Raw genomic sequence first — 13,448 nt, 5'->3', positions numbered from 1 at the left:
ATTGATCACCGTGCCCCAATTTTGCACAGCCTTAATTAAATTTGTGACCTTATTCTGGTGATCATTTTCGGATGGGAAATAATGATTTAGTTACGAAGGGACTAGTATTAGAAAGTGTTAAATGGTTGTCTTGAAACATAATCGTCTCAAAATGAAAGTATAATTAAAAATGTATGCTATTTTAGTAAATATTCCGGTCAACCACTTAAGCATAAATTGGTAAAGTGACTTTTGACATTTCTGTTTTTTGCCAACATATAAAAATAAAAACTAAAAAGAAAATTGATCACCCATCAAATTTAAAACCGTACCGGCAGTTACTTAACTTGAATAGGTACTTGTATTTATTATTTCTTGTAATAGCGGCAAGAAAAGTACATCATTTGTAAAAATAACAATAGTTTTGCAAGCAAAGTTGAGATATAGCCTGTTGACAGACGGACGGACTGGTGAAGAAACAGTTGTTCATAAATATGAACCCATATTTATGGTTGGTACCCATGGGGTAATAGGGTTCGGTTTTCACAATTCGGTCACGAATCCCTCAATATGTCGTCAAGTTCAGCCCATACTATCAGTTCTTTATATCAGGAATGTTACTTTTGTGAAAAAGAGACGGCAATAAAGGCAGTGTAGAGCACTGTCTCCCTTCAACAATGATTTTATTGTTAATAAAGATACTTGTTATATCGGGTGTTTCCACTAGTTTCCAGTTCCTACTATATATATCGATCTACCCTTCAACTTGTCTGTCATTCGTCAATCCTACTGCCCATTCATCAGTCTTCAATTTAAGGACTAAATAAAAGGGAAAACCCGGTTTTGATTCCATTTTAGTACGCATACCATAAAAGTACATTATTTAATACAATTAACAATGAATAAAGGTTTCACATAGCCCAAAGTTATCGAAAGGTTTAGTATCAAATAACAATGTAATTTAGCTAATTGCTAACGCTGGCGAGTTAATTTCAGTTTAAAATACAGCAATATCAATGATGGTTAGTGTCGTTAGTAAGCTCCATTTCGTAAATAGAAATTACAATAAAACGTATGTAATGAATAGTTATTTGAATTGCAAAATAATGAGTGGTATTCAATGAAAGATAGATTTGATCCGATTTGGTAATCATATTCGTCACAATATTGAAATACTTTTAATCTCAATTTCAATTAAACTGCTGCAATGAAAATGAATAGATTTGGACCAAAATTAATGTTAGTTATTGATATTTGATAATCATATATCAAAGCATCAAAATGATTGTAACTGATGAAATTGTAACGGAATCTACACTCGTATCCTAGTAATATTATAGACGCGAAATTTTGTATGTATGGATGTTTGTTACTCTTTCACGCAAAAACCACTGATCGGATTTAGACGAAACTTCTTTCACAGATAGGTTATATCCAGGATATTTGCATAAAATAGTTTTTATCCCGATTTTATGTTCCCGTGGGATCATTATTAATTTGTAGCTGGCGGGCCCGTGGGCATCAAGTTACAAAATGACTTTACTGCACTTTATGAACGACTCAAAATACCTATACAGTTTTATACCAGCCAATAGATTGTGTCACTGCTGGGTACAGGCTTTCTCAAGTAAAGATAATTTTGAGCATAGATCACCACGCAAGCTCACTGCGCATTGACGATTTGAAATTTTGGTATCTGGAATCCAGGTTTATCACAATGTTCCTGTAGACGCCATAGAATTACTGTGTAAGAACATACAACTTCAAAAATCTCATTGGTTTTTTTTAATTCATTTTTTTTTTAATTTAAGTCTCACCTGCACCTCGCACATAAAACTCCGTATATAGAACCGCAATACCAAAAACTACTTAAAATATACAGCTTAGCTTATATTTGTTTTATTTAAGTTCCAATTATTTATTGAAGTTATTATTGTCAAGTATCATAATATTTCTTCGGTACAGAATAGGGCTCCCGGAATGCGATATAAATATCTTGGCTGAGTTTCTCACTGGTTGTTTAGAAGCAAATAACTTAAATTTAATTGCAATTAAAATCTTTATACCTCTAAAGCTTAACGAATAAACTTTGTTATAGCAATTTAATTTATATTAAAGATAAACACTTAGTTATAATTCCAATGGAGATTTTAGACGATTTGCAGCGTTCTTGGTATTCCTGTATTACCTTGCTTTTAGGTTTCTTTCAAATGAAATTAACGCAAGAAATTCAACTACTACACTATAATTTTTACTATTCTACTACAATTTTCTTAAAGAAATGGATACTTAAATCCCAGCAGTGGACTAAAAACTTGAAAATAAGACTTCCATCTCTATGTAATTTAACCCTGGTGTCGCTTGGGTTTTTACGACCATTTCATTTTTAGCCACAAACGCATAGTCACCTATCAACTATTGTGGATAACAAATATGCTCAAATTTTGGAAAATTTGACGTATTTTCTTTATTTGCCGACCGAATTTACTCTACACAAGAGTTATTTTTACATATTTTTTTGCAAAACTTGAAAATACACTGAAATATCGGCTGCATGCATCAAAATTGTTTCATAGATAGCCTGAGGGCAAAATTTATCGTAAAAATTTGCCTCTCCGCAAAATTGGGTGTTCCAATATTGAATATTAGCACACACGAACTGGTAACCGATAAACAAACAGAAATTTAAAAAAGATGTTCTTTTTCAATTTACACTGGCAGCTGAGCTGAACTGTTACCTGCCTGATAGTCGAGTTCAATGTACATATGTATGTATGTTTCGGTTTCAAGTATTTAAAAGGTAAATAAAAAAAGTTATTCAAGTTATTTATAATCAAATTAGCCAGCAAATCGACACATTCCAAAACATACATTTCCTAAATATAAAAAAGATCAACTGCAAGTCAGACTCGCGACAGTGAGGGTTCGGTTAAAATAGACAAATACCGAAGAAAAATAATTTATATTTTTTTTCAATCCTAGTAGGAGACAAGAACATAATATACGTCATTATTTGAACGCAGGATGTTTTTTTTTAATAAGTGGTAACAGAAAGCTTATTCCAGGCCTTTCTGCATTAAAAACGACTTAAAATCCATGAGCAATATTATTTCTAAATCAGATAGATTTTTCTGGACAAACGACAAACCCTATTGAAGACTTTCTTTTAAGTTTGATACACTTATTACAATAAAACCCTCACACTAATCTCCAGAAAAAAAAACACTTAACAAAAAACAAACCGCACGCTTCCATTCCAATTCCATGGAAACGAAATATGAAATGTCCAAAACGGACAGCCTGAAGGACACTGACACGATATTTCATGCTATCCTATAGGGAAGGGTCCAGAAACAGTTGCCTTATTTGACCCCGCGACGTTTACTTTGCTAAGGCTTAGCAAATTGATTACGCTCCATTTCCTGTGCCCCGTTATTGCGGATAAGTTTACTCAGCTGGTTTCGTATATGCTGTATGGCAGGATAAGAGGGTGTGGAAATATGTTTTTTCGGTTGTATTTTTACTTTATACATCTGTATGAAGCTGGTTTGTGCAAGTGTTGAGGAATAAGGTTGATTTTTGCGTGATTTTGTTTTGCTTGGTGTGTTTTTTTTGGATGAGTGATTTGAGATGGAAATACTTATAGATCACAATTCATATATTTATAGAATATACTTTTAGGGATACAAATATTATATAGATATGTGATCATAACGTAGCCATATATACAGGGTGTCCCAAATTTCAACGATAATCTGAGGCCGGACGAAAGGCCAAATGATAACAGATCAGGAAAAAAAAATCCATATCACTCAATCCATATGACTTAGATAAAAATATGACACTAATTTAGCTTTGACCCATACGTGCACCTAATAATTTACCAATGGTGATTACCTATACTCAACTTGTTAGGTTAGATATAAGATAGAAATCAGATCAGCGGATGGGCTAGTCCAACATGATTGTGTTTGTATAAAAATATACGACTGGGTGTTATTACTTTTTTTATACTTAAACCAGAATAATAAGTGTACGGGACAATAACGGATCGAAAAAACAACTTCTCTCTTAGACTTTCAACTAACTAAATGCGTCATTTGAACATAATAAGCAGCTAGTATGTGGATAAACTTGGCTTACATCCCCTATTTTGATACTGTTAAACTTCGAAGTGACTCCAGAACTCTGTCCAAAGCTGTGTTTCCTTAGCATTCCATTCACGTACTCACTGGAGTGATGCAGCCCATATCAACGTGGCCATGACGTGTCGCCTGCATACAGGAATATGCAGGTGTTGTAAACAGTTGGCAAATATACATTTTGAACAAATAAGGACGCTATTTGAGTGAAGTGTGAGACAGAGAACGTACGATTGTTTTTATGTAATTAGTTTTGTTTGAACTTGAATTTCTGCCATTTAAAATGATTTATTAAATTCTTCCAACTTAAATTTTGGACATTAAAAAGAATTGTTTTAATCCTATCAAATCTTCACCTTTTTTTCAGTCCTTGACTAGGTTAATGAAATTTATCTGAAGTCAAATGTTGGTCACCATTTTGATGACAACTAATCCCAGGCATTGAAATTTTGCTTTTTTTTTACTTTTTAAGCAAATGCAACAGCACATTTCGTAACATCATTTCTTTTTTAAGTATTTTCAACCTACCAAAACAACTTCTATTTATATTTAAAAAGGGAAACGTCAATTTCATGTTGTCAACAATAAATAAGACAAGTGTTCGCCCTTGTAGATGTCTTCACAATAACAAAAGACGTTCTGCCGCATTCCGATCACGTTCCCTAGGGATGTTGTACTTGCACCATCGATACAGGCTTTAAGGTAAGTACCTAGAGAGGTAAACGAAATAGGAAGGCTTGGAAACGACTTGCTGTTTTTCGTTGTTTGGAGTGTAGTTACTCTGTGTTTCTTTTTTTGCTTTGTCGATCTGATTTTAGGTTAGTTCTGTGGAGTACTCTGTAAAGGGTAACATGACCACGGTCAACCTACACAATTGGCAATGGAAAGGACATAGTGCAGTGTATTTTAGGAAAGTCTGACATTCCATTTTGCTCTACCCGAAAAAAAAGGTAAAGAAAGAATGTATTTTGGAGGTGGTTTCCAATTGTTTTTTTTGACCGAAAAACAAACAAACTACTTACAAGTCTTCTGTCATCTAAAATGACGCAAATGTAACATTGAAATTGAATTCCATATACCCACAGAATATAATAATATATTACGCGGGAAACAACTAATAAAAGTTCAATACGAAAATCAAACTGATCCGCAAAATTCCTCAAATCCCATTCAAAATTGACAATTTGAATACTCAATAATTTTCTCTTTTGTAAGTTCCGAATATTTTTGGCAGCCTCCCAAATGTTTCAACAGTACGAACATTTATAACTTAGTTCTTATATAAAACGACGTGGATAATCTGCATGAAAGGAGTTCGAGATTTCGGATATTACGTCATGATCTACTTTCTGACAATATTGTGCATGAGGAAAACTCTATTACAGGAAATCGTAAAACTGGTGAGAAATAGATCTTCCACCAATTGTACCTGAGGCATTAAATAGAACAAGTATGGATACAGACTCTTTTTAACTCTTTTAATTCAAGAACGTTAATGGATTAAGTTAATTTTTTTGGGTTTCGTACCCAAAGGGTAAAAACAGAACCTCTATCTAGGCACCGTTGTCTACTTATCGTTCAATCTGTCACTAGGCTGTATATTGTGAACCATGATAGCTAGGCAGAGGTTAAGCTACGGCTATTACGGTGACGAACAATTTTGTGATTACCTTCACACAAATTTATTTGACACCCACCCGATTTGGTTTTCTTCAGCTATTTGTAGGAAAATCTCGGTCTCGAAATTGCGACTCGCACTTGACGCTTCTTTTATAGTATTTTCGCATTTGAGGAACACACAAATATTTGTCCTAGTCAGGTATTGAACCACGCGTTGCGAACTAGTACTATTTCGCTGGAGTCCTTATAATTCCACAGCTATTAATACATTTTTTATAGATTTAAAATCCAGTTTTACGAAACCCTGAAAAACATTTAAATAATGAAATCACGTGCAAACAATAAACACCAATTGGCTTTAAATAATTCAAATTAACCAAATTAACCATACAACATAACGGTGAAATTTAACAAACGGACGCCAAATGGAAGTGGCTTGCCATAACATGATATAAAACGTCATAATAATTGCAAACACTTTTATAATATTAATGTGAATGCATTTCATTAACGTGAATTAAATTTTGTAAATAAATTAATTTAATATTATTTTATTATCGGTTTGTATGGAATACCGATATAATTTATGTAAACATTTAGTGTTGATGAGTTTTTCCAGGAATGGCCGTTATTTATATTAAAAAGTGCATTCAAGTGTCACTCAAACTCACGTCACTGAGGATGCACTACAATGGGTAGAGGGATAAACAAATAGGTTGGGTGACAAATAAATTCGTGGGTAAATAAATACCCTCAAATTTATAAGCATTTTAACGTTATTTTTATGTATAGTATGTGAGGTTATAGCGCAGGAAAATTCATCATCTGGGAAAATTTCAACTAGTTAGTATTATGAAATGCAGCCTGGTTAGGGCAGAACAGACAGACAGACAAAGACACAGACGGAAGAGCCTCAGTAATAGAGTTCCTTAAACAACGAGACAGCAAGATTGCTATCAAAATTATATTTTTTACTTAATCCGAAGTCTTTATCAAGACTGACACTGCTGTCGCACTGGTTTTGCAAAATCTAAAACCATAACATTATGGTTTTAGATGATCTACGCCGGAAACGAAATAATTTGGAACAACACGTTCTGCTACGTCACAGTATTATATTCTAACAGATAAAGGCTATTCTATCTAATACAACAATGATTAACAATAGCCAAGTCAGTATTTTTGTGATTTGATAATAGTGTGGTTGCGTAGGTTTCAAGTTAGATTTTTAAAACACCATCAACCTACTTTAAAAATTAAGATTCTCTTAATTATTCGGTATTTTCTTCAGAGTTTGTTACATCTTAATTTTGGATTGGATAAACTGATTTTGTTGACTCTTTTATTAAACCTGAAATTGCTGTCATTTAGTCCTATAAATTTCATCAAGTTAAGCTCAATAATTTTCACTTGAATTCGTTTGTATGTTTTCGTTAAAAGAAAGTAACTGAGATATTATAACATTAGAACTAATTCGGACTATGGAGTTTGCGTGGATCATTATCATTAAACTGTATTGTTCATATCTACAAAACCACGAGAACAAACCTGATGGCAACAGGTAACAAATGAAACATAACACTTACCTGCCAAATAAATAAAATAAAAATAAGAAAAAAATACAAAATCTCCGAACACAGAGTAAATAATTTCCGTTCGACTTTGAATAGGCCTCATATCAAATACAGGACGGGTGTGACGTCACAATGATTCCCCTAACATAATAGCGGTCCTGCGAACACAGAAAGTCAATCACATTCAATAGTGCAGATACGTATATATTGCTTTTGCATTTTGAACCTTAAGCACAAACAAACAGGGAATATAACACGATTGGCAGGTTATGTATGAAAGCGTGAAATGGGTGTTTATAATATCTAGATGAAGGAATAACTTGGAACAGGATATTTGACATTGTTCATGTGCTTTGCTACACGTGTATCGTAATTTAATGAGAATGTTTTTAGTTTGTTTGGCTAAAATAATTGATTCAACTTCGTGTGTCTTTGTACTTGTGATTTAAGGATTGATAAATTCATGTTTGATGTTTAGCAGTCGCGCTGTTCCGTGACTCCGTGGATGGAAGTGTTGCCTAAGCATAATCCAAATAAAGCAAATAAAAAATATAATCATATCATTGTCTCAACGAAAACCTGCATCCAGATTTCCTCACAAATGGAAAGAAAATAATTCACATCAACAAAATATGTCTAAATGGTATTTAGGATAGGTCATCTCTGACATATGTGCCTACACGTGCATTTGTCAGAGACCCAGTCCCTTGTCATAGGATACCTTCTGTTACAACCTGAGTCTACCAAGATTTATAACGGCTAGCAGCAATTAAGAGAATTAATGTGTTCTTGCTGATTCAAAGAATTTTTACTATGTTTTTGGGGTTTTGTTTTTAATGCGGACAACATCACATACATTGTTCTGAACCCAAAGTAAGTTGCTGAAGCACTTGTGTTATGGAATTCAGATACAACGAAGGTACCACAAACACCCAGACCCGAGACAATGTAGAAATGTGAATTTTTACATTGACCCGACCGGGGATCGAACCCGGGACCTCAGAGCTAGCGACACCTTGAAACCGGTGCGTACGCCACTCGACCACGGAGGTCGTCTTTTGTGCCCAAAGGGTAAAATAAAACCCTATTTCTGTTCGTCCTTTGCTGTTTGTTCAACTGGTCGACTTTTTGTCTGTTTATCCTTCTTTGACCAGGCTGTATCTCATGAGCTGTCAGTTGCCGGTAAAACAAAAAAAAACTAAATCGAGGCTAAGCAACTGATGGTATATAAGATGGTGATCTTTTCCTTTACGATTTATTCTACTTTGTCAACATCTGTAGGTACTGTTACTTTTGATATGTATCTGCAAGACTGCATACTTCGTGGTGCTATGCAGCTACAACACTCAATGCTAGTTATTGCGCACGCAGCAGTCTATTTTAGTTTTTAATCTTCTGAACCACAATTTTGTTTTACAATTTGTACTACAAGCAAATATTAAGGTAAAGTAAATAATTTCGTACGGAACCTCACTGAAAACTAGTAACTTTGAAAGTTGTTTCGGCCGCTTCCCAACCTTCGCTATTGACCTTTTCCACGCTTGACTTGTTAATAATTCAGAGGTCATAGAAAATTTATCGCATGTTTGTTTTATCCCATGTTGATAGCGTTTCTCAAGTTTTTCGATTGGAAATACTTTAATCGCTATATGTTGAAAATATTCAAAATATTTTTTCTTGAATAATCTTTTGGCGCAAGAGTCAATTTATCGTACTCGTCATAGCAGTTTTAGTAGTGGGTTAAACCTTAAAATGCAAAGTAACGTAAAGATTACAATATTTTAAAGCATTATAGTTTTTCTTCATATAGTAAGGCTATGTATAAAGCTTTTTTTTCACCAACTATGCTTTAGAACTATTTTAAATGCTTAAACAATCGCACTATCAATGGAATATAAAGCCCATTAAGCATCACCAGATTCTCAAAAACTCATCTCATATAACTCCTTACGAAAATGCAACTTAATAGTACCAATTCACGATCACCCAAAAGATATAACCTCATTTATATACCACACAGCATAACCTTCACCTATCTCAGGTAATACACACTACAGATAAGGCACTATAAATATACAAACACTGACATATTTCCCACGCCAACCTGTGTAGGTAGAGGGAGGTAGAGCGCAACCCTTTTACTACCCTCATCAGAACAAGCACTGACGCAGACATGTCGCGTCTTGTTCAACGACAAAATTGTTACAGGAAATAAAGTGGGATGGTTTTTGTGATGTTTGGAGGATATTTTGAGCATTATATTTTGAGTGTAAGAGAATTAACCCTTGGCGCGTTTCGTAATATGAAAGAACAATATGATGTGTTAAGATAAAAGGTGTTTTTTGGTTTCAGGTAGACCTTCGGAAAAACAAAAATATCCCCATCATACTGATGTAAAAACTGCATAAATTATACCTTCCTGGCTTTTTAGGGGTCCCTCTTTATAATTTTTCTATTCAATAAGCAGATACAGTTTCATAATGGTAATACATATTCTTAGATAATCGGAACACAACTCATTCCAATTGAAAACTGATTCATCTATACTACAAAAACGATTTGTTTACACAACAAAAAAACTTTACCTAATGGTGGCCACGACAACGTGGTATTAGGACGAAAATATGTCAATAGGTAATTCGTTAATAAAAACAAGCATATCATCTATAATTTGTATCGATCATTTCATTTCGAACAATATATTATAATATCATTAATAATTACATAAAATAACAGATAAAACACATCCATTAATTCATCAGTTCGAGGTTCATTGTCTTTTGTTTGAAGTTACAATATTATTTATCACTTTATGTCTTGATGTTTCTGCGGGTGAGTTTAATGTCCACATTATTCAGCCTAACGTTCATAATATCTGCCTTGAAATTCATTTTGCCAGTTTCTATCAAACTAATCTGGTAATTGCGTAACAGGTGAACCAGTCCAGCCATGATTTGCAGTCTTGAGTATCTTGCACCGATGCACACCCTGTTGCCCATGCCAAAAGGCAAATATATGTCGTCGTTAGGTGCCCTGTCTTTGGCGAATCTTTCAGGGTCAAATACTTCAGGATCTTTATACAATTCTGGGTCGTGATGGATTTGGTATATCGGAGTGTACATTTTCGTTCCTTTCTCTACCTTGACATCACCGACAGGTAACACTGAATCCTCGATGCACATTCTAGTCAAGTATCCCACAGGAGGGTACATCCTCAAGGACTCACTTAGCACCTTATCCAAATATGTCATTTCAGTAACCACATCGTAAGTGATTTCATTGTTAGATTTTTCAAAATGTTCGTCGACTTCTCGGTAAACTCTGTCCAAAATATCCGGATGTTTGCATAGCACAACAAGTGTATTGAATATAGCGTTTGCATTGGTTTCAACTCCCGCTATGAAGTAGAAGGAGGCTTGAGCTGCTAGAAGTCCGTATGTCGGTTCCAATTCGCAACCCGTCTTATCATCTCTCATGGTTCCACTTTTTCTCAGTTTTGCGGCTAGGTCGGCGAAATCATGATGCGGAATGTTTTCTTCTTCTCTTTTCTGGGTGACTTGAGTAATGGCATCAACAAAGAATTTTTCATAATCCTTGCCGAATTGTATTCCCAATAGTTTTGCTAATCTAGGACTAGTTTGAATAATTGCAAACTGTATAGCTATCTTCCAATTTCCCACTGAGAGTCCTCTAGACATTTTCAGGAAAGGTGAATCAAATGTTGATTTTTGTCCGATTCCGAATATAGCACTACACACGGCAGCATTGCAGAAAATGTTTAGAGTGTCGGATAAATTTCCTTGCAATGTCTTTGGGTTCTCGTCTAAGAAACCCACCAAATCTTGTGCGCATTTGTCCATAATATAGAACATGCTCTTCAGCTTATTGGTTGTGAATAGTGGTGTCATCTTCTGTCGCATCAGCTTCCATCTGTTGCCAGTCATGAATAAGATGTGGTCCGTAAATGTGTCCTTCTCGCTCTCGAAGCCTCTGTGATTGAAAGAGCTGAAGTCCAAGCTTAAGACGTGTTGCACGTTCTTTGGATTTATCACGAACAAAGATGGAGTGAAGAGGTTTCCTATGCCAACAACAGGTTCATTTCTATACTTTTGGTACAGATCACCAAAACATTCAAACATGGCACGTTTCGACGTGAAGAACGCCGCAAACGGACCAAAAACTCTGTTTTGGCTGGGAAACTTGACTCCACGCTTTTTCCAATAACTTTCATTGTATCTTCCTACTTGATACAAAAGTATCAACGCTAATGATAAAATTACTAGAATAAGTTGAATCAACATTTTTATGTCAGAGTGCAACTCAAAAATTTCCTCAAAATCTTTTAGTCTCTAGGAACGCCTCAGTGTAGATGAGGCGAAGGAATGTGGCTGCTAAAACAATTACCAGCATTTATATCAAAAAGAGCGAGATAGCACATTTAATGATGATACAAAGAGCGACCGTCTACGCAATATTATCTATCTAACAAAACAAAGAACTCGTATCATTATCACCTTGACCACACTATATATAAATTAAACTTGTTTTCGTTGAATTAATAATATGAGATTGATGTATGTAAATTTGTTTTAAAAACCTGAACTAGCCTGCTTCGATATTATTTTTTTATGATCAAGTGGGAAACGGCTATCTACTTGCCAGAGAGGCCGACGCTCTTTACACCTCAGCCTCCAAAATTAAAAGGTTAACCGTTGGCTATATTAGCCGACGGTACCCCACGGTCGATGCGTGATGATTTGCAATGCCAAGTACTAGCCAAACGCAGGCATTCAAAACGGCGAGTCAGGTTCAGTCAGCAAGAGTCTGACTCTACCCACTTCTTTCCCCAAGGAAGTGGATGTCATTGTTTCCCACATAAAGGGATTTTGCCAGGAGTGAGTTTTCAAGAATGATAATGATGACAATGTTTAATAGACTTGGTAATTCTAAATATTCTTTAACTGTTGTTATATATTTGTTTATTATTAACTAAATACTTTTATAATGTATTTATGATGAGCCTACTAGACTTGCGATTGTCAATATAAAAAGAAAACATCCATAGTTTTGGAAAAACATTTACACTATTAGGAAGGTGAAGTGCCAGTATATGTTATGGGTATTATATGTAAGAGGAAAGAATGTATGCTGACGAAAAATAAATAATAATAAAATTTATATTTATTTATCTTCTCTTTTAATCAATCTATATATTCTTACAATGACTTAGACCGAAGATCACTGGACTTACTGTACGAAGTAAAAATAAATTAATCGGAGACCGAGTTTTGATAATTAACGACTTTATTACATGTTGCCTTATGCAGAAATATCTTATTAGGATAGGAAACGGTTAAACATCGAAGGCTTTTGATGTGGATCTACTGTAAACATTTACTGTTTACAAAAAAAATAGAGTTCAAAATATAAATATAGATTTCATAGGCTAGAAAGATGCCCCCTGTAATAGAAACCTACATACAAACAAATACAAACCTTTCTAATGTTAATATAATAATAATAATAAGTACAAGTATGTGCCCGACCCAGTTCTCGAAAGTGGTCATATCACACTGTACTGGGATCGGTCTATCATCACTGACAGGACTATTGTTGCCAATAAGCCTGATATAGTGGTGATCGATCGATCAGAGCGTCGGACAATGATTGTTGATATCACTATCCCCCATGACGAGAACCTCGTGAAAGCAGAAAAAGAAAAACAATTGAAATATTTGGATTTAGCTCACGAGGTTGTCGACTTGTGGGAGGTGGACTCGGCAATCATTGTCCCGATAGTCGTAAGTGCCAATGGCTTAATAGCCAAGAGCCTCGATCAACATCTTCGGAGGCTCTCGTTGGGCGTCTGGGTCAAGGGATTGATTCAGAAAGCGGTACTTCTGGACACGGCGCGCATCGTGAGGAGGTTCCTCTCTCTGGAGCCCTGACCACCGGCAGCTTGGGCCCTGTTCCCGTTGCCGGTTGGACACTATTTTTTATATTTTTAAATGTATGTTGTTTTTTATATATATTTAAAAATGTAATTTATATGTATTTAAATGAAATAAAGGAAATAATAATAATAATCATTTATTTGCTTTGAATGTAGGTATTTACAAATTGGTGTTATTAG

At 34.8% G+C, this 13,448-nt stretch overlaps 1 protein-coding gene across 1 annotated transcript; it reads right to left on the bottom strand.

Moving 5' to 3' along the window:
* Positions 1–9,980: 9,980 nt before the first annotated feature.
* LOC113492982 (cytochrome P450 6a2-like) lies at positions 9,981–11,644 on the bottom strand. Its single transcript, XM_026870737.1, has one exon. The coding sequence runs from the start codon at positions 11,614–11,616 to the stop codon at positions 10,126–10,128; it is 1,491 nt and encodes a 496-aa protein (XP_026726538.1). The 5' UTR covers positions 11,617–11,644; the 3' UTR covers positions 9,981–10,125.
* Positions 11,645–13,448: the final 1,804 nt, after the last annotated feature.

The sequence above is a fragment of the Trichoplusia ni genome, chromosome 4 (genome assembly GCF_003590095.1).
Source record: "Trichoplusia ni isolate ovarian cell line Hi5 chromosome 4, tn1, whole genome shotgun sequence".
NCBI lineage: Eukaryota > Metazoa > Arthropoda > Insecta > Lepidoptera > Noctuidae > Trichoplusia > Trichoplusia ni.
The sequence above is the reverse complement of the archived record's forward strand: the minus strand, read 5'-3'. Positions and strand labels throughout refer to the sequence as shown.

Coding starts and splice junctions, on each gene's coding strand:
- LOC113492982 (XM_026870737.1), bottom strand. CDS start 11,616: ATGTTGATTCAACTTATTCTAGTAATTTTATCATTAGCGTTGATACTT.